Here is a 19,841-nt window from a genome sequence, read left to right as displayed (position 1 = left end):
TATTGAGGTGACAACACTAACTTGGGCTATAATACAACGTTTTTCTCTCAGATTTGCTTTAACTTCAATCAAGTCCCTGCACTAGTTCATTCCTGGTCACACTGATTCTATGCTGGCACAGTTGCTAGACAGAAAAATATACATCTACAGCTGACAAAGCTTCTGTTTGTCTAGAAAGTTTGTTTCTGAGCAGAAACATGAACCAAAGGGCCAATGAGTGTGCAGCTTAAACTCCGGCCCTGTTAGGTTGTGTCCTCTGTACCACCTGAGTCAGATGTTTGTCAGCAGAACACTGCAGGGCATCACTCTGGGTGCTCCAGCATGCAGGGGCACAAGGGAGCTGCTTAGGGCTGCAGAACAGTAAAATGCAGTATTTCTGCCCTCCCCAAACCTTTATTTTTAAACCTAAGTAGCAAAAATCACAGGGGTCTGGCTGATGCTCTTTGCCACATGCAGCTTAAGGTACTTTTGCCTTCTGTCAGTGGAGAAATGGTGGAGAGAATCACGGGACCAGAGAATGTTTTGGCTGGGAGGGACCCATCCAGATCCAACCCCTGCCGTGGGCTGGCTGCCTCCCCCTTTCCCCCCAGCTCAGGCTGCCAAGGATCCCATCCAGCCTGGCCCTAAACAGCTCTGGGATGGGGCACCCACAGCTCTCTGGGCAGCAGTGCCAGTGCCTCTGAATAAAGCATCTTCTCCAACACTGAACCTGAGCATCTCCTCTCTTAGTTTAAAACCATTCCCCCATGTCCTATTAATATCAGACTGTGACAGAAGAATCCGTGACATAGGTAGGCATGCAAAAAAAAAAAAAAAAAAAAAAAAAAAAAAAAGCTGCTACAAGCTTTCATCTTTTAAATAAGAAAAATAAAAGAGGAAAATCTTCAGAACATAAAATTGCAACTTTAGGAGAGCATATCTCAGTCTGCAATACTGAAATTATACACCCACCAGAGCAGATCAAGAAGGGGAAATCTTTCATACAGAGAGACTGAAGGAAAATTATTCCGTAACCTGGAGTGAACTCATTTAGGGAGGCACTGCATAATGTTTAAAGCCCTCAAAGAAGGCATTAAAAAAAAAAAAAAATACTTCAGAGAACCACAATGCTGAGAAAAAAGAATAAGAAATTCCTGTACAGGACTGGGTGTGCCAGATATCCGAGCTGGTGTAAGCTGGAATGCTTCATTTATTTTAGTGAAGCTACCCAGTAATGTACATCTGAGATGCTGCTGGACACGTGAAGCACTCCAAAAGGACTGCCTGTCACAAGGCCATATGGTTCACTTGAAAAGCAGCCCACCAGCCTGTCCAGAGGAAAAAAAATAAAGGCAAAAAAGAGCTTGACAGACGTTTGACACTAAATAAACACCCTGCTGGGAATACATTCCTTGTAATAGTAAACAGCCCCACTAAAAAACAACAACAACAAAAACAAAAATCCCACACAAACAACAACCCCTCCATCTGAACGAACCATCCCTCCAACTATTCTGGGACTGCTGAAACAGGCCGTGCTCTGCAGAGCCCTTTGGAACAAATTGCAGTTAGTTTCCAAAGCATGTTGGATCTGAAGAACAATTTCATGCAAGTAGACCCAAAATTTCTATGCGCAACCTTAATTAAGAGCAAAAATTCCTTTGTATTAGCCAGATGAGCATCACTGTGCGTCCTGAAATGTGCACCGTTCCTATGGAGTTCATAGGTTCTGCATTACTACAGCCAAAATCTCCACACAGCCCAGCACAACCACACATGAAGTGCTGGAGGAAGATCACCAGAAGTTGTGGCCTGGCTGTGATGCCAGCACCAGCACCAGCACCTCATCCATTTATTTCACCTAGTTAAGCTTTGAGAAAGGAACCTTGCTGTGCTTTGCACCTGCACAAACATTCCAGTGAACAAAAATCATTTACTGTTCACCATCTTTCATCCCATTACACACGAATGGACACCCATTACAGTAGAAAGGCAAAGTTCAGGAGAGTTGAGTCATTCTCAAGAACTCAAGACAGATTGTTTCTGTACTCACTACATGTGCTCACACCAGTATGGTGCCTCCTTCCTGCTGTTTGCTGCTCCAGCAAGGAAAGGCCCTAAATTATACTAAAAGAGATGAAGAGCATCTCAAGTGCTGTCTCTGTAATAACCAAACTGTGTCTCAATACGCGCCGCTGGAAGAGCGAAAATGTGGTGCTCACTGAACCGAATGAGAATGCTTATGTTAGTTTTGTGTGCCATACTTCATCTTTGTGAAAGTTTTCCAACAGAAGATCATGGAAGAACAGACATAACGAGCACCATGAGTCAAACTCCTAGGATGTGGGGGTCCAGCACTGGCATGGGAAAGGTGCTGCTGATATCCTTATCACTGCTTCAGAGATGTTCCTCCAGCATCTGGCCTGAAACATTATCTGCTATGCAATGTCTTTAATGAAGACTCATCAGATTTGGCTAGGGCATCCCCTTTTGAAGTTTCTGGGAATGAAGGAACCATGAATAATTAATAAATATGAAGTTCATTTGCAGACGCATATAGAAGGCTTTATTTTGCATCCCATTTTCATGACTGCTTCTGTCAAACTTAAGGTCTTGCCCATTGCAATGAGTTGAGGGGGGCTGAGAATTGAAAAAAATTATGCAATTCCCAACTGTTTGTAAGTTCATTTCCTCAGCAATTATTTTTAATCTCCTTTCTAGAGGAAAACTCAGCAAACACTCAAAGACAATAACTAACAGCAGATGCCATTCTCAATAGATTACGCAGGTCACCCACTTTTCTAATATGAGCTGGTTTCCTTACGTGCATTGCTTATACACAGAGATACAACAGACACAGGGAGGGTTTCTGAAGCTGATGGAACACGGGCTCACATGCGAGAACCCTGGTTTTTGTGAGCCCACCTGTGGCTCTGGTTCCCTTCATGAATGCCAGTGGGAAAGAGAAGTCTGGTGACGGCTGGAACGTCACTACATGGTCACGGTTTTCTCTGGAGATGTGGTGAAGCAATAGTGATGAAGCAATGCTGACCAGAGTCTAAATTGCCCCTTTTCTGTTTCCTAGTAATCACAAGATGCTGTTCTTCAGGTCACTTGGGTAAACCCACGGCAAGATAAGGAGATATGTGTGCAGACTCTGCTGTGGCAACAGGGCAAAGATATCAGCATATCCCTAAGTTTTGTTACTGCTGCTGTTGTTTTTTGAAGGGAGAGGCTGGGTGTTATTCAGTTAGGAACTATTTTCCAAGGCAAAAACTGGAAAAAACAGCCAAAAATGTAAGAAGTTCTGTCATCACAAAAATCTCCTTTAAAATCTTACAAGACACTCTTCAGTATGCAGTACCCCTGGTGGGAAAAAATAAATAAAAATAAAAATAAAAGCAGTGGCAATAAACGTAACATAAAAACCCCACTGCTGTTCTGATGCACCGAGTCGGCTGTTCAGCCCATTCACCGGCTGGGACTCCGCTGTCAGACCTACTTCCAATTTGGCAGACAGCAAAGCAAATGTTAGGAGCTTCCAGCACTCTCAATAAGAACAGAAAGCATTACAGGCTGGAAAGTGCCAGTACCAGCGAGTGCAGCAGGAGCATTGCGGGGGTCTCAGCTGCTGCTTGCTGATGTGTCTTCTGCAAAAGGGAATCGTAACTTTTTAACTTGTAGCCACAGTTGTTGTTTGCACAGAAAGGGGCATTGCTGCTGCAGACAAAGCCTAACGTGACCAAGTGTTTCAGATGGCCTTCTAGGGCTCTACAAAAGCAAGACCAAAACGCTCCACTTTCTAGGAGAAATTATTTCCCTTTCCCACCTCACCAACAAAGCAAATATCCGTTCACCAGAGTTCAGGACACAGAATCACAGAATGGCCAGGGTTGGAAGGGACCTCAAGGATCAGGAATCTCCAACCCTGCCACACGCAGGGCCACCAACCTCCACATTCAATACCAGACCAGGCTGCCCAGGGCCCCATCCAACCTGGCCTTGAACACCTCCAGGGACGGGGCATCTACAGCCTCTCTGGGCAGCTGTTCCAGCACCTCACCACTCTCATAGTAAAGAACTTCTCCCTAATATCCAACCTAAATCCTCCCTCCCTCAACTTAAAACCATTTCCCCTTGTCCTGCTGTTTTCTACCCTTTCAAAGAGTTGACTCCTCTCTTGTTTATAGGCTTCTTTAGGTACTGAAAGGCTTCAATGAAGTCACCCCTCAGACTTCTTTTCTCCAGGCTGAACAAGCCCAGCTCCCTCATCCTCACAAGAGCAGAGCAGAGAGGGACAATCACCTCCTTGTCCCTGCTGGCCTCCCCTCTTCTGATGAAATCCAGGATACCATTTGCTTTCCAAGCTGCAAGAGCTCACTGCTGGCTCATGTTCAGTTTTTCATCCATCAGGACCCCCAGGTCCTTCTCTGCAGAGCCAGAAGACACAGAACACAGAACAGAACCATTGCCTCAGCATCACCTTTGTAAGGCCCAGCGCCTTACGAATCATCACCTACAGCACCCTCTGAAGTGCAGCAATCTTCCATACCACGGCCTTTTATGAATAGGTTTTAACAGCCAAAAATGGGGAAACAAATTGACACTCTGTGGCTAACCAGCCCCACACACACCACCAGGACACCACAAAGCCAAACCAGGGTTACTTAAAGACACGCAGAAATGGTTGCTAATAGCTGCTGCCTTTACATGGCCTTCAGTAAGTTTGTAGCCATACAGTTCTCTTGCTGAACACACAACTGTGGGGGAGGGGGAACAAAGCAGACAGAAGTTCAAGTGTGACAGCAATGACCAAACGCACAAACTGCTTTGGCATAAACAAAGTCTTCATCTTAAGTCAACAGTGCCAAATTCCATTCCCAAAAGTAAGATGCACGACCACATCAGAAGTCGTTGGTTGGTTTTTGTTTTGCAAGTGATGCACATCTTGCATTTACAGACCTCTCCATAGCCTTCTTTCACCTGCTGAAGGCCAGCACAGTGATTTATCTACTTTGAACCTCATTACAAATGGAGACAAGGAGAGAGCCTTTTATTGCCTTTTGGACATTTCATTGTCTATGCAACACTTCATCCAAACAGATGTATTTGATACAAAAAAATCACATCATGCAAATTTCGTACTCGTTACAAAATAAAAATATGGCTTTTGGTGTACAGCCATCTAAACCAACTTATGTCATTGTAAACAACGTATTCTGGATAACCAGCTACAAGTGATCAGACATCACAAGCTGGAGGTGGTGTTCCATAGCATTCATCTGCTTACTTTTCCATCATTTGTTTTTCAGGTCTTTTTGAAAGGCCTTTATTTTTCATGCCTACAACATTCAGTAGCAATGAATATAAGTACATGCTGAGCGCAAGCACACCTACCTTTATGCTCTGACCATGACCTGATGTCTCCTCATTTTTGTGTTATAAAACAAAATGAATCATCACTCCCTGTTCATTTTCTCCCTGTCACTCATCATTCTGAAGGATCCTATTAAATTCCTCCTCAGTCATATAATTTAAGGTTGAAGTCTTTTACCTTAACTGTTCCATGCACAGAAGCTATTTTTCCTTTATAATACTTGCTGGCCTTCCCTGTATTTTCCCTATTATAGTTTGTCCTATTAAAGAAGGGGAAGCAAAACTGCATACAGCATTTAATATGCTGTCATGTCACAGATTTATAAAGCAATGGGGGAAAAAAAAGAGACACCCACAACATTGGGTGTTATTCCTTTGTCAGTTGTTCTTAAAACGTTTTCCTGAAGTCACCAAAGTCCTGGCAATCTGAAGAACAGCAGTATCACCTTCTCAGGTAGCAAAGGATATTTGAGAGCCAACTTCTGTTTCTACAAAACACAGAAGGTTATTTTCCCCTGCACAATGTTTTACAGACACTGTATCAGTTTTCTGTGGTCCTTCCTCAGCGCTTTGCAAATGGGTATTTCTTCTTCATAGAAGAAAGACGTTATAGCAGCCCTCCAGGACCTGAAGGGGCCTACAGGAAAGCTGGGGAGGGACTTTTTATAAGGGCAGGCAGCAGAAGGATGAAGGGAAATGGTTTTAAACTAGAAGAGGGTAGGTTTAGACTACATATTGGGAAGAAAGTCTTCGCTGTGAGGTTGGTGAGACACTGAACTGGTTGCCCAGTCGGCCTGTGGATGCCCCTCTCTGGAAGCATTCAAGGCCAGGCTGGATGGGGCTGTGAGCAACCTGGTCGAGAGGGAGGTGTCCCTGCTACAGCAGAGGGGCTGGAACTACATGATCTCTGAGGTCCCTTCCAACCCAAACCATTCTATGACTCTATTTTCCTGCAAACATTTATATCATCAGCTACTTTTGTTCACTTCTTGTATCTGATGCAGAGAATGGTTACCAGGGCAGATCCTTACAGGACTCCAAAGCCAATCCATTCCTAGCAATTATTTCAATTAGGCAGGACTGAGATCCAAACTTCCTCAGCAGCTGTTTTACCAAATTGGTGAGTCAGCTTTACTAAAAAGTGAGATAGAACTGAAATTTACCCCAAACAGTACCATATCCAGCCATTCTATCAGAAGAGTGCATGATACCAAAGATCCATGCTACTATTTCAACATATTTGACTGGTCACACCAACACCAATTCCCCTACCATCACTGCTGTGTCCCTATTCATTGCAGGGAGTTGAACTAGATGGCCTTCAGAGGTCCCTTCTGACTCTCAGGGTTCTGTGATTCTATGACTAACGAAACAGCAGCAGGAGCACTAGGCTGCAGAAGGCTGCATGAGCAGGGGCCTGGAAAACTTCAAAAACCTGTTGGTTATGTTTCACAAAGCATAGTTTCGTATGTAAACTGCAAAACCAGCAATGAAGAAAATCAGTTTTAAAAGGTTGCATTTCAGAAAGAACCTCCACAGTGAAAAACTGAGTGAGATTAGAGTTAATTTTGAAACAAAGAGACTCCGAGACAAAACAGTGCCACAAACTCCTGAGGTATCAGGAGTCAGAGGGAAAAGATTTTAATGTTTTCTAAATGGCCCGTCAAGTTTGGATGATGATAATTATCAACTGAGACTAATGATTTAAAGGAAAATGTACAGTACCTTCAGGCTGCACGCGATTTCCTTATTACAAGCAAAGCACCAGAATAAGAAGAGAAATAGTAAGATGCTTATAGCAATAAAGGCCCAACGAAGGCCCCTCAGTTCTGACACTTCTTCCAGTGTCTGGACAAGTAGCAGACAGCTACGTAGTTAAGAGGGAACTCAGAATCACAGGGTTGGAAGGGACCTCAAGGATCAGGAATCTCCAACACCTGCCACATGCAGGGCCACCAACCTCCACATTCAATACCAGACCAGGCTGCCCAGGGCCCCATCCAACCTGGCCTTGAACACCTCCAGGGACGGGGCATCCACAGCCTCTCTGGGCAGCTGTTCCAGCACCTCACCACTCTCTCTGTAAAGAACTTCTCCCTAATATCCAACCTAAATCTTCCCTCCCTCAACTCCAAACCATTTCCCCTTGTCCTGCTGTTATCTACCCTTTCAAAGAGTTGATTCCCCTCCTGTTTGTAGGCTCCCTGAAAAGGCTACTGAGGCTACTCCCTGAAAAGTACTGAAAGGCTGCACTGAGGTCACCCCGCAGCCTTCTTTTCTCCATGCTGAACAAGCCCAGCTCCCTCAGCCTGTCCTCATAGGGGAGGTGCTCCAGTCCCCTGATCATCTTCATGGCTCTCCTCTGGACCCTCTCCAACAGCTCCCTGTCTTTCTTGTACTGGGGGCTCCACACTTGGACACAGTACTGCAGATGGGGCCTCACAAGAGTAGAATAGAGGGGGCCAATCACCTCCCTGTCCCTGCTGGCCACCCCTCTTTTGATGGAGCCCAGGATACCATTTGCCTTCTGAGCCACAAGGGCACACTGCTAGCTCATGTTCAGTTTTTCATCTATCAGGACCCCCAGGTCCTTCTCCACAGGGCTGCTCTCAAAGACTGCTCCTTCCAGTCTGTATGGATGCCTGGGTTTCCTCCAGCCCAAGTGCAAAACTCTGCACTTTGAACTACTCATTTTTTAATGAGTACACATATCACTACTGGCCCCTAAACACACTTATGTGTGCTTCTAAGCACATACTTGTTCCAAATATTTATGGATAAATTTAATCTATAGGCAATGCCCTCAGTGGTGTCAGCTCTTCCCTTCATTAATTTCAGAAGCAATAAGTAGTACGTCGATGAGGCCTGAGCAGCTGGCTGCAAAGCACGAAGTAGATCTCACAAGGTTGTTGGTGTCAACAAGTTGGAGCTTTTTCCATCAACTTACACAAAGGAGGACTTTCTCAGGTGTCTTTTGCTTTGTCCTAGTTGAAGGTTCTGGTCAGCATGGTTCATATGGTTATAGAGGACAGGCAAGACACTGCTTTTGGGTTGCTTCAGATTTCATGAGGTTCTGAATTTGCCCAGAGTTCTCAGGCAGCTTCTACATGGCTGACTTTCCTGCACTGAGAAATGTCTGTTTCTGATTCCTGTGTCCTTTGCCCAGGGACAAAAGACAAGGAAGCTTTATCTTCAGAAAATTCATATTAAGTCCAACAAGAAAGCAACTGGCCAGGCAACGTCCCTGCAGCAGATGATAAGGTAACTGGGAATGATAATGCAGGCAGTGACAAAATCATCCCGAATGTTATATGTATTATCACTTCTGAAATCTCTGAACACCACAGGGAAGTAAGGGTTTGTTATTAAGTATAATTTAACTTTAAGATGTGCTGTATGGAGTACAGATAGTAAACAGAATACCCAGTGGATTTACTATGAGTTTCCCAAGGGACTTAGCAGTTAAAATTCTTATCCCACTGTGCTTCTCCCTGATCAGTCTGAATCCCAACATTTTTATGTGACACAAAGACAAGAAGAATTACAGAATCTGTGAAGAGATGAATGCTTTATAAGTGTTCTCAAAATGGAGAGAGAATAATCAAGGAATTCAGTTCCTGTGAATTTAAATGCAGAACCAAGAAAACATCAAGAGCAGAAATTTGCTGAAACTAATGGAAGATGTCAAAAAAAACAGAAAGCCAAGCATTCATGAATATCAAAGGGCCACAAAGCCTGTGGAATACTTACCAGGACACACTTGTTATACTATTTCTTTAGATTAGCAGTTTTATGTTTGCACCTGCATGTGCACAGACAGGCACGATGCTTGCCAGTGCCTTTTTGTGTTTTTCAGGGGGCATGACAGAGACTTATCATCAAAAGAAATATATTGTTATGGAAAGCAGCAGAACAAGAAGACATACAGTAAAACTCAGTATTCTCTAAACACGCCTTCAGTGAGTTGAAGTGTTGACAGGACAAAGGCAATTGGCACAAGCTCAGAGGAGTTTCCCTCAAACACACGAAGTCTTCTATTTGTACCTAACTGTGCAGGTGACTGCAGAGCACTGGAACAGGCTGTCCAGAGAGGCTTCAAGTCCATCTTATTGGACATCTTCAGAAGACACATGGACATGGCCCTAGGCAACTTATTCTAGGGGGCCTGCTAGAGAGGGTTAGGACTGGATGGACCACAAGGTGCTTTGCAAACTCAACGTGTCTGTGATTCCATGGGTTACAAAATGATAGTAAGAGGGATGGGTTAGCTCAGTATTGATTGGATGGAGAAATACCAGTGGGAAAGTCGCTAGTGAGAGCCAAGATGAAGAGAAATGAAGCAAGGAACAGGCAAAACAAACTTGAAACAGTTGGAAAGAGAATGTGAAGTCACAAAATAAATGTCGGCAAGGTAGAAGTCAAGAAATCTACCAGAAAGATAAATCTAGTAGGTAAAGAAAAAGAATCTACCCTGAGGTTGACAGGAACCTGAAAGTGTATTGATTCAACTCAAGTAGCTTTTGTCCTGTTTGCTTCATAATAGGAAAAAGTTGGAGTAAGCTCCAAGTAGATCTTTTCCCAAATTTCCCTTCTCTTTCATAATAAACTCACAGCTGATCCTGAACTTGTGCAGGATCTCCTGCTCCAGCGGGAGCAGTAAGTCTATGGGGCCCAATGGGATGCATTCCAGGGTACTTGATGTCATCTCAAGACCTCTCACAATCCTTTTTTCAATGATCTGAGAATATGGAGAGGTCTCAGTCAACTGGAAGCTGGCAAACATAGTCCCCATTTTCCAGAAGGGCAAGAAAGAAGAGTCTAGTGTAATCACAGGTCTGTCTGTCTCACTTTGGTGCCCAGTAAAATTGTAGAGAGCATCACTCTGGGAGTTATTGAAGAACGCTTGAAAGACAATGAAGTCAATGGTAACAGCCAACATAAGTTCACAAGGAGAAAGTCCTGTTTAACCAACTTTATCTCATTTTATGACAATGTTATCCACCTAGCCGACTGGAAACCATGTGTAATCTTTCTGAATTTCAGCAAGGCTTTTGATACTGTTTCTCACAGTACCCATACATACAGAGCATCTAATATACAGCTAGATAAAAACAATGCATTGGGTGAACGGTTGATGGATTGGGCTGAAAGGCTTATAGTAAATTGGATTACATCATTCTCAAGAAGCCAGTGGGAGTTCTGCAGGGCCCCATTTTAGGGCCATTTGTCTTTAATCTTTTCATGAGTGACTTGGATACAGGACTTGAAGGTGTAACTTTGTGGACAATTGCAAATTGAGAGGACCTGTTGGCTTCCTTCAGGGAATAGAGGCACTGTAGAGAGATCTTGACAGACAAGAGGGCTGGGCATTCACCAACCACAAGTACTGGATTCTGCACCTGGGACAGGGCAGCCCTGGCTCTATACACAGACTGAGTTCTAACTGAGCTTCTTTCAACCCATTATATCACAAAATTTTCCGGATTGCAACTTGTTTCCTTGAATGCAATTAAAATGGCTGTGCCTTAGAAATACTGTAGAGTCACTTCAGGAAGATTTCTGCAGTTTTTTCTTTTGAACAAAGATTTCTGTCAACATTATGAAAGGAAATGACAACTTCAGTGCTCATAGCATCCCCCCACACTCCTTGAAATGATTCAACAGCTAAAATGTACCCTTTATTCCAGGTGTGAGTAATTTTAATGCCTTATAATGCTTCACAAGAAAAAAGTCAAGAACGCTTTTTTTTTTTTAACCATTCTCTACACAAAAAAAAAAAAAACCCAATGAAAAGGAAACTAGAAATGCGGAGACTTGAAATACACCAGAAGTTGCACATCAAGAGTCTGTACATTCAAGCAATCTCTTTCTGAGTTTCATAATATTTCTATATCATGTTTCGGTTTGTCAACTACTCCAACAAATTGTTGGCAAGTCTACAACTTTCATGAAAACAAAAATAAAAGACCTTTTCAGCCAAAGAAGCAATTCACAAACCGGACCATGAGTACACTTCAATCTGAGTACCGTGTGGAGTAACAAACCGGGGTTCCTCTCTCTCCCACACTTTTCTATTACCACAGATAAGCTCCTAGCAGAGTTTCAGAAGCAGCAGCCTTTTCAGTCAGCACAATTAAAACTCTACCAAACCACCCCGTGTTCAACTTTTAAAATAATTGCTACTGTGCCTCTATCAGAATGCTCAGTATGACAACAGGATTTCAGACCTCCGTCTTTCTGTGAGGCTTCTTTTCTCTTAACAGACAGTTTGTAAAAAGGATCCTGAACTCAGGGCTGAGGTGATGGTGCATCACTTCCAGCAGCACACAGAAAGAGCCTATGGCCTTCAGGGATTTCCAGCACAGTGCTCCATGTTGCAGCACCTTTAGTCTGAGCTGCAGCCCTTTGTGACAGCGAGGATGAGTTTGATGAAGGATAAGGGAGAGATTTATCTACAGTCACTCCTGGAGATTCAGAAATAATTCTTCGTGTCTCTCTTCCAAAGTAAAACATGCTCTCAGTTCTCTACAGAGAATCTTTGTTAATAATGAAATGTAAGAAATAAAAAATATTTACCCATCAGTAAAATCCCTAAACAGTGTATCAGCAGTTGTTTAACTGGAGGAAGGGGCAGGTAAAATCACAATTTCTGTCTTTTTCCCTGATTTTCAGGAGAATGTTTCTACCACATGGGATGGAAGGAGTTATGAATGGAATACACACATTTAGAACAAGTTTTTCTTTACCCTGCTGTTTTCCTACAGAAAAACATCTGTTATAACTTCTTCAATTTCAACTTTAGCGAGTAGTTCACTACTACCTTATCTACCACCAGCAGCTTATTACCAGAGGAAGAAAAAAAACTGGCAGAAGTAAATAATGATACACTCTTGTATTCAGCTTTAATATAGCCTCACCACAAACCACTACCAATGCTTAAATTCAACAGAGGTTGTGACTAAACACTCATGACACTCCCAAAAGCACGCGATCCTGAGTAAAAAGCCTTCCTAAACCTGATGACAACATCTACAAGTAAGAAGCACGACACCAGCACACACAGTCAAAGCTGACTCTCCATCCATTAGACAATTTCAGTCCCCACTTTCATAGCTTTAACTGCAACCATATTGCTGTATGGTCTACATAAAACCTTGTAGCAAACACCTTGCTCTTCTGAGGTCCTCTGCTTGTTCTTCCTATACATTACACTAAGCACAGATTCCTGTCTTCAGATTTAAAGACTTCACAACTCTACCTCCTTACTTAACAGCTACAAGTAGAACTAACAAGTCCCCTAACTCAGCTGGCATTTTCATCCATCTGCCCCCCTGACCGTCAGCTTCTGCTGTTATGTGTCTGTGCTTTCTTCCACTTTGCTCATTATGTATACAGGGCTATCTAATTAAATTTATAATCCCTTATGTCTCAATGCATTTTTAAGGTTTTTATTTCCATCAAATCTAAAACCTTCCACCAACTGGCCCTGGCTTAATCCTTCCTGGCAGAGTTCACCCTTCTACATATATTCAGTTCCTGGTTAAAAACAGGCAAATGGCTACAGACACGTGCCTGGCAAAGAGATGACAGTTCTTCAGCACAGCTTTTATCTTGTGTGTTAGCTCATCTGTTTGTCTCTTTAGACTCTTCACCTGCCAGAACAGAACTCACAAACTGTTGCAACAACACTCAGTCCAGTACAATGCGATCTCTCTGGTAACTGAAGCATTTGGGTACTATCATAACAAATATTTACGAAAGCAAGAATGCTCTTGTTTCCCAAGCAGCAGCAGGAGGCATTAACGTGAGGTTATCCTGGCCCCCGCTTTGGTATAGCACCTGCTTTAGTTAGCTGAGGATACAGGTCAGCTAGTAATGCTGTATTTCCACAGGTATTCTAAAAATCACAGCTTCTGCTTCAGATGTTTTAATTTTGTTAGCTACTACCCTAAAATAAACAAACAAAAAGAGCCACTACCTAACTATAATAAGGAGAGCATCTTCATTAGACTACTTAAAAGAAATAAGTTCAAAGAGCATTAATTGATATAGATTTAAATAACATATTTCTAAATGTCTGCCCAAATGCATGTGTCATACTACCAAATTAAATGCTTCTTCCTTGCCAAAGTTCTGTGTAATAAAACGAACTTCCAAGGAAGAAGCAACGACCAGATAGCATCAATGCCATTCTCTCATTACCTGTTTCCACAGTGTTTTCTGTTTCTGCTGCCTCCAAACCATCCATACTGTCTTCATCCTCCACTGCAGTTTTTCCTCTACTCCGAGGCCTGCAAACATAGAAGAGAAAACTGTTCTTAAACTGAAAGCACTTTTAATTGTTTTTTTATTATAAGCTTTATTCCCAACTTAAATAATTTCCTTTTGGAGGGATAATTATCAGCATTAAATTGCACAACATTCAAGCAGTGATTTGAGTGCTCTGCAAATCAAAAGTTTCCTCCCCTCTCTTCCTGTTTTAGGTAACAAACAACATTCACTTCAGTCAAGCCCTTAAATTTTCTAGCTATTATTACAAGAAAAATTCAATCAAACTTATCCTGATTTAAAAAAAAGCACCAAAAACATTAAATCAGTGCATTATGTGAGTATTCTATTTGCTATACATCTTTTCGTTACAAAGAAGATAATTTCTGAGATGTCAGAGAGCACAACCCAAAATCTGGCCAGTAGTTCCACACACAATAAAACAGACACTAACCCATTCAAAGCACCAAGCACCCTTGGAAGAAGTTTCTATCAAATAATACCAATGCTAAAGCAATTCAATCGAAACACGTTTTATTTTCAGTGAAATAAACGTTCTGACACTTAAAACAGAACATTAAGAGAGCTGGCTAGATGCTACCACCTTAAAAAGACTTAATGTCAGGACAGCAAATCAAAATTAAGATACCAGACAGATCTAGCTCCATTTCAACCAAGCTCTGACAGAAAGCAGAGAGCCTTGTATCACAAATTTCACCCTTTTTTTCCTCTGCCTGGCTTTTCAACAACGAGCACGGTGGGCTGCTGAGAAGCCTTAGCATCCAGATTCCCAGCTGTTCAGCAGCCCATTTGAAAGGGAGCCAAGAGCTTGGCACTTCGCCTCCCAAATTTTCAGGCTACTTGGCAACTTGCCTGGCGTGCTGACAGAAAGCCTGAGAGACCCTGGGAGCTTCTGATTCCAAGTACACAAATTCTGAGCAGTTCGGGGCATCTCGGTGTTTCCAATGTCCCAGAGCTCCAAGGCAACCATTCACCCAACCAGCCCGCCTTGGATCAGGATGTCACCCAGGCAGCTCCCTGAACAGAAACCCCTTCGGGTTCCTCTTTCATGGAGAATTCTGAGGAGACGTTTGGGTTTAGTTCCATGTTGGGAGAAGCTTTGTTGGTTTCTTTTCTTTCTTCTTTTTTTTTAAGTGATGAAATAATTCCTAAAATCAGCATTTCCTTTTTTTTTTTTTTTTTTTTTTTTCCAACCGTTATAATACTGAGATGTAGCAGTAGCATTACCTCAGAACTAGATCTGCTATATCAGCTAAAAAATATACACTCTATCGTGCAATGCTTTTGGTTCTCAAGGATCAAAGACGACCACACGCACAGAGCTGGGACAGACCATCACCTTCTGAGCCTACGTGTGGTGCTCTGCAGGAAAGCGAGGAGGTCCCACTGCCTGGTCCCACCTAACCAGATCCCTTCTAATTGAGTTTGGGAGAGGTTTTGTCACTTCAAAGAAGGAAAGGAACAACTATAATACAGCTAAAACCAAAGGCTGAAAAAACACTCATTTACAAACGAGCAAAGGGGAAAGGGCAAAGTAGGAAGAGATCAAGGGTAGAAGGACTTTCGTTTTCTTGGCATTCTTGTAGGGTTTGTTCAGATAAAGATGAAAACTGTGGGAGTACCCATAACCCTACGGATAGGAGGATACCATTCTGCTAGCCTGCTCACATGTGAGCAGTGACAGCATACACATAATAAACGGCAGTTTTCTGAGACCAGAAAAGAAAACAGCAACCCCTCCAATTATCCACTGTTCTACAAGCCTCCAGTACAGCTCCTTGAAACCAAAGTGTCATATATATTTAAACCAGAACAAACTGCACAGTGCCATCAGAAGAAGCCGCCATACACGGCACCAGATATCCACACCATTACATTTCTTGTGGTTCTACTGAACAGCCCCACATCAGCCAGCACCAGATGGATGTGGGACTATGCAGGTAAACACAGCCACTTGCTGCTGGAATGCTCGAAGGCTTCCCAGTGTTCCCCAACACATTTCTTCAGGCAAAGGTCTCCGGGCAGAGAAAACGACTGTTCCGTGTTCATCTAATAATTTGCACGTGGTTTGGGGTTTTCTCTCACAGCTACATGTTGTGTATTAGGCACCGAAGTACTCACAAGGCCCTTCCAAGCACAAGAGCAGTACTCACTCCCTGAACTCCCTGCCATACTTTAGCAACCTATTTAACACTGAAGAAAATCAGAGGCTTTAATTAATTAAACATAATTGCTTCTTTTCAGCAGAAGATACAACCACATCTGGTGTTATTTGTCACCCCCCTCCCCAGGATCCCTCTAAAAGCCTTCGTAACGTCAGACAGGTTGGAAATGAGGTACTGAAGGTGTTGGAAGAAAATACTAGATTATATCATTAACTTATTTTCGTTCAATACCTCTCTTTCACAGTTGTAGGAGATTTTGGAGCCTGCAAATTTATTTTTGGCTTTGAGAAAAATAATTCAAGTCACAAAACGGTGAAATGCATTCCGTGCTGACAGCTGTAATTTAACTTTTCCACAGAAAATACCACTTGAAAAGTCTGTAACGTACAGCTAATTGTTTCAATCAATATTTGCACTAAGAACAGAATCACAGAAGATCCCAAGTTGGAAGGGATCCGTAAGGATCGCCAAGTCCAACCCGGCTCCACACAGCAGCACCAAGCCCAGCCCTGTTCTCTGTGAGCTCCAGCCCTGGGGCCGTGCCCCCGCTCCATGCCCACCACTCTGGGCACAGCCTTTCCCTCAGCCCAGCTGCCCTCCCCTGACAGCTCCATGATATTCCCCCAGGCCCAGTCGTTGCCCTCGGCTCCCTGGGAGGCTGTATGGCCACGATGCCTCCCTTCAGCCCGCTCTGCTCTGCGCACAACAAACCCAGGGCCCTCGGCCACCCTTCGCACCCCTTGCCCTCCAGACCCTTCCCCATCCTCCTTGGTTTGTCTGTGCCTGGATTTTTCCCTAACAAACCATGTCACTTTTTTAAAATTATTTTTCTATTTGCTTTCTCTATTCCTCTTCAAATACATTTGAAAAAGCACTTTAAAAATTGAAACGGCACTTTATTCTGCTCTCAGGACTTGAGTCTTACTTACTAACCAGGCTGAAACTTAAGCCTCTTCTCACTGGAAGGTTTTCTAGAAAGCTGTATCCTTTGGACTCCAAACAGGTCAAAAGCAGGTGAGTTCATAAGTGTGCAAGAGAGCAATGCGTCTCATCACCCAGCCCCCCAGTAACACCCAGCACTTCCCCACAGCAGACCAGTTCCCAAGCAGCTCATCTCAAATGCCACTGTCAGGGAAGCAGTGATACACCAAATTTCAGTCACTTGGTTGTTGTTTTTCTAGCATATACTTTCTCAAACTGGAAGCAACAAATATTGCATTACTCCAGTCGAGTATAATTACTGTCTACAATAGTTTCACTCATATTCACAAAACATTGAGTCATTTATCAAAATCCTTTGTGACCTACTCCAAAATTTGCTATCAATTAGCTTTCCTGGCTAATGCCTTCATTAATCTCCCTCTTTAAATACATCCTAATACATAAAATTATTGTAAGCAACTAATCAAATTCAGCCCGCAGCAAAAAAAAAAAAAAAAAAGCCCAGGAAAACCTGTCATAGAGCTCAGCAGATCATCAGCTATTCCATTTGCAGTGGGTTAAAAACCTCACTGAGGTTATTTCCCAGCTTTGACAGCTTCACAGTACAGTCACCAAGCACCCGAATGGCTTCTGCTGAATTGCACAGAGCAGGGTGGATGTACAGCACTAGGATAAAATGGAAAAGCGTATCTTTGTGCCATTTGTTTTGTTGTCAGTATTTATTTTTACTTTAAGTGCACATTTTCTTCACGATAACCCCCCCCCCCCACCTCCATAACCTTATGAGTACAACATTAAAAAAAATATATATAGGTCAACAGGACACCTTGATCTTACTCATTCTTTCCTCAAGGTCATCAGTACCAAGGCTATATGGGCCAGTAGCTTCTGGAACCATGTGAAAGAACTGAAGCAGCAACGAGCCTTAGATGCTTGTCACTCCCAGTTTCTGATCAGCCACAAGTTACAGCATGACGAGTTTTTTCTGTAAGTTGCTACCACCAAAATCAGATGCTGATTTGTTCAGAGCACCCTGAGAAGCCACCTTCCTAATCTGGTGGATCTTGCGTCAGTCTTACCACCCTGTCTTCATAGGAACCATCCCACAGCTTCATCCTCTTTCTCAAATGCCGTAACTTTTAAAATGTTCGGGGGAGGAACTGCCCTCCTTTCTATGTGAAATGCTGAGCACAACGACGGTACTAAATATATAAAACAAAGCCAATAACCTTAAAAAGTGGTGTAACATCTGGGATACAGTAACGTCCTAAACCACCACAGATGTCTTGTTAAATGAACATCTGTCCACAGCCGTAGCCTGGAAGACGGTAGAGCAATGATTTATAAAAAGGCTCAATTAGTGCTGCAGTCAGCAGGGCTCGCACCAAATTGATGTTCACATGACAGTTTCACAAGTGAAAGCTGTTACCGTCTTCTCGATAATCCTCTTAGCAGGTGTGCAAAAGTGCATGCTCTTGGGATTTTCCAAAAGCAAGCTGTAAGTACAGCTGTAACAGCTCAACGGTGCTCAAGCACACACTGGAAGCACTACGGTTCAGCTACGAGCCCCAAGTGAAGGAAATCACAGTGAGCAGGCAAGAATCAACTGATGGAAATATCTTTACACAAACATGTTGTCCCCCGTCTCTGAATGCTACGTATCAGTGCAAAGTCTTTACTACTCTTAAGAGTTGAAGTTCTCCACACATCTCCTGCTGTATAAAAGGAACAATATGGTTTCAGAAGCAAGGCAGTGCCAACTAGCTAGGATTTATTTCAATAGCTCCAAACACTAACAAGCCTAAAATAGGATAATTGCTATTACATCGACTCCAGCTTCAAAGTGATCTCAATTTGGAAGTTTCTTACAAGGATGTTTTAAATTGTACAAGCAATACATCAGGTGAAAATGTCTTCTCTATTTGCTCTCCACAGAGTTTTCTTTCTTAAGTTATAAAAAAGAGCTTGGTATTTAGCTTTCACATATTTACTTCTTACACTAGAGATGCATTTACAGAAGGCAGAAGGACCTTGAGATATATACAAGAGGTGCAACTGAAACATGACAAATGATGCAGAGATGAGAAAGCTGAACTTTTGGAAATAAAAGTGAAGAACTTTAGGAAAGAGTTTTTTATGTAACATCTGTGAAAACAGACTTACAATACAAGAACTTAATACAATACTCAATACAGAACTTACTCAGGCTTCTATTTTATTATTAAGAGACCTTAAAAACATACTCAGTATTTCCTATTAGTGTCCTGGTACAATCCAAGAAGAAGTGTGTATCTTAATACTTCCAATTTTATAAAGCATAATAGTATTTCCAGAATTCCCACATCAAAGAAAACTGACACATTTAAAACCAAAACACTGCAGCTTCATACACACTGTACATCTCTTTTAACCAGTAACAATATTGAAGATATTCATTCTTCATTCACCCAGGCTGTAACACGCTCAGAGCTGAACCTTTTTTCACATCTCCACTTTATACAGTTCATATCTGAAATTACTGCAGCCTTTGAGAGCAGGGCTGCCTGAGAAAATGCATAAAAAGAGCCTGGACTCCACTCCACTACTGCTGATTCTTAACTAAGGGTTTCCAGGACTCCCGTCTGAAACACAAATTTACCAAAGATTTCCTACACAGAGAAATGCAAATGGCAGCCTGTACTGATTGGCACGGTTGCATCTTTACAACAGTCACAGTTCACCAAAGTAAGCTGAAATAAGTGACCAGTGAATGCAGAGTTCAGAGAAACCTGGCTTGAGACAGGTTTGGAGTAAAATGCTGCATGTGGGGAAATTTGCACTGCACAGATCTAACAATGTAAAGGCCAAATGAAATAGGACTTTTAACTACAAGTCTGGTTAATCTGTGCTTTCATGTCAACTGCTCTTGCATCTACCTGTGCTCTCCAGAGCTTCACGCTCTCTGGCTTCAAGTAAAACTACTTTCCACAGGAGGCAGAAAGGCAAACAGAAAGGAGGTCCTGCCAGCAGGCACCTGTCAAAACTTAACTCATATCAACAAGGCACAATTAGTGCAACAGGAATGTCCTCTCACCTTCAGAAAACCATTTC

The 19,841-nt window shown here is 42.7% G+C and overlaps 1 protein-coding gene across 1 annotated transcript in view; it reads right to left on the bottom strand.

Annotated features, from left to right (window-relative positions):
- Positions 1–19,841, bottom strand: part of KMT2C (lysine methyltransferase 2C) — a gene marked incomplete at both ends in the record, with an annotated part of 185,447 nt that overhangs the window by 124,858 nt on the left and 40,748 nt on the right. The window contains one exon of the mRNA XM_079538074.1: positions 13,558–13,646. Within this exon, the coding sequence (XP_079394200.1) occupies positions 13,558–13,646 (89 nt within the window). The remainder of the gene's footprint in view (positions 1–13,557; positions 13,647–19,841) is intronic.

The sequence above is a fragment of the Tetrao urogallus genome (genome assembly GCF_951394365.1).
Source record: "Tetrao urogallus genome assembly, chromosome: 7".
Taxonomy (NCBI): domain Eukaryota; kingdom Metazoa; phylum Chordata; class Aves; order Galliformes; family Phasianidae; genus Tetrao; species Tetrao urogallus.
Note: the sequence above shows the minus strand (reverse complement) of the source record. Positions and strands in the feature narration are given on the sequence as shown.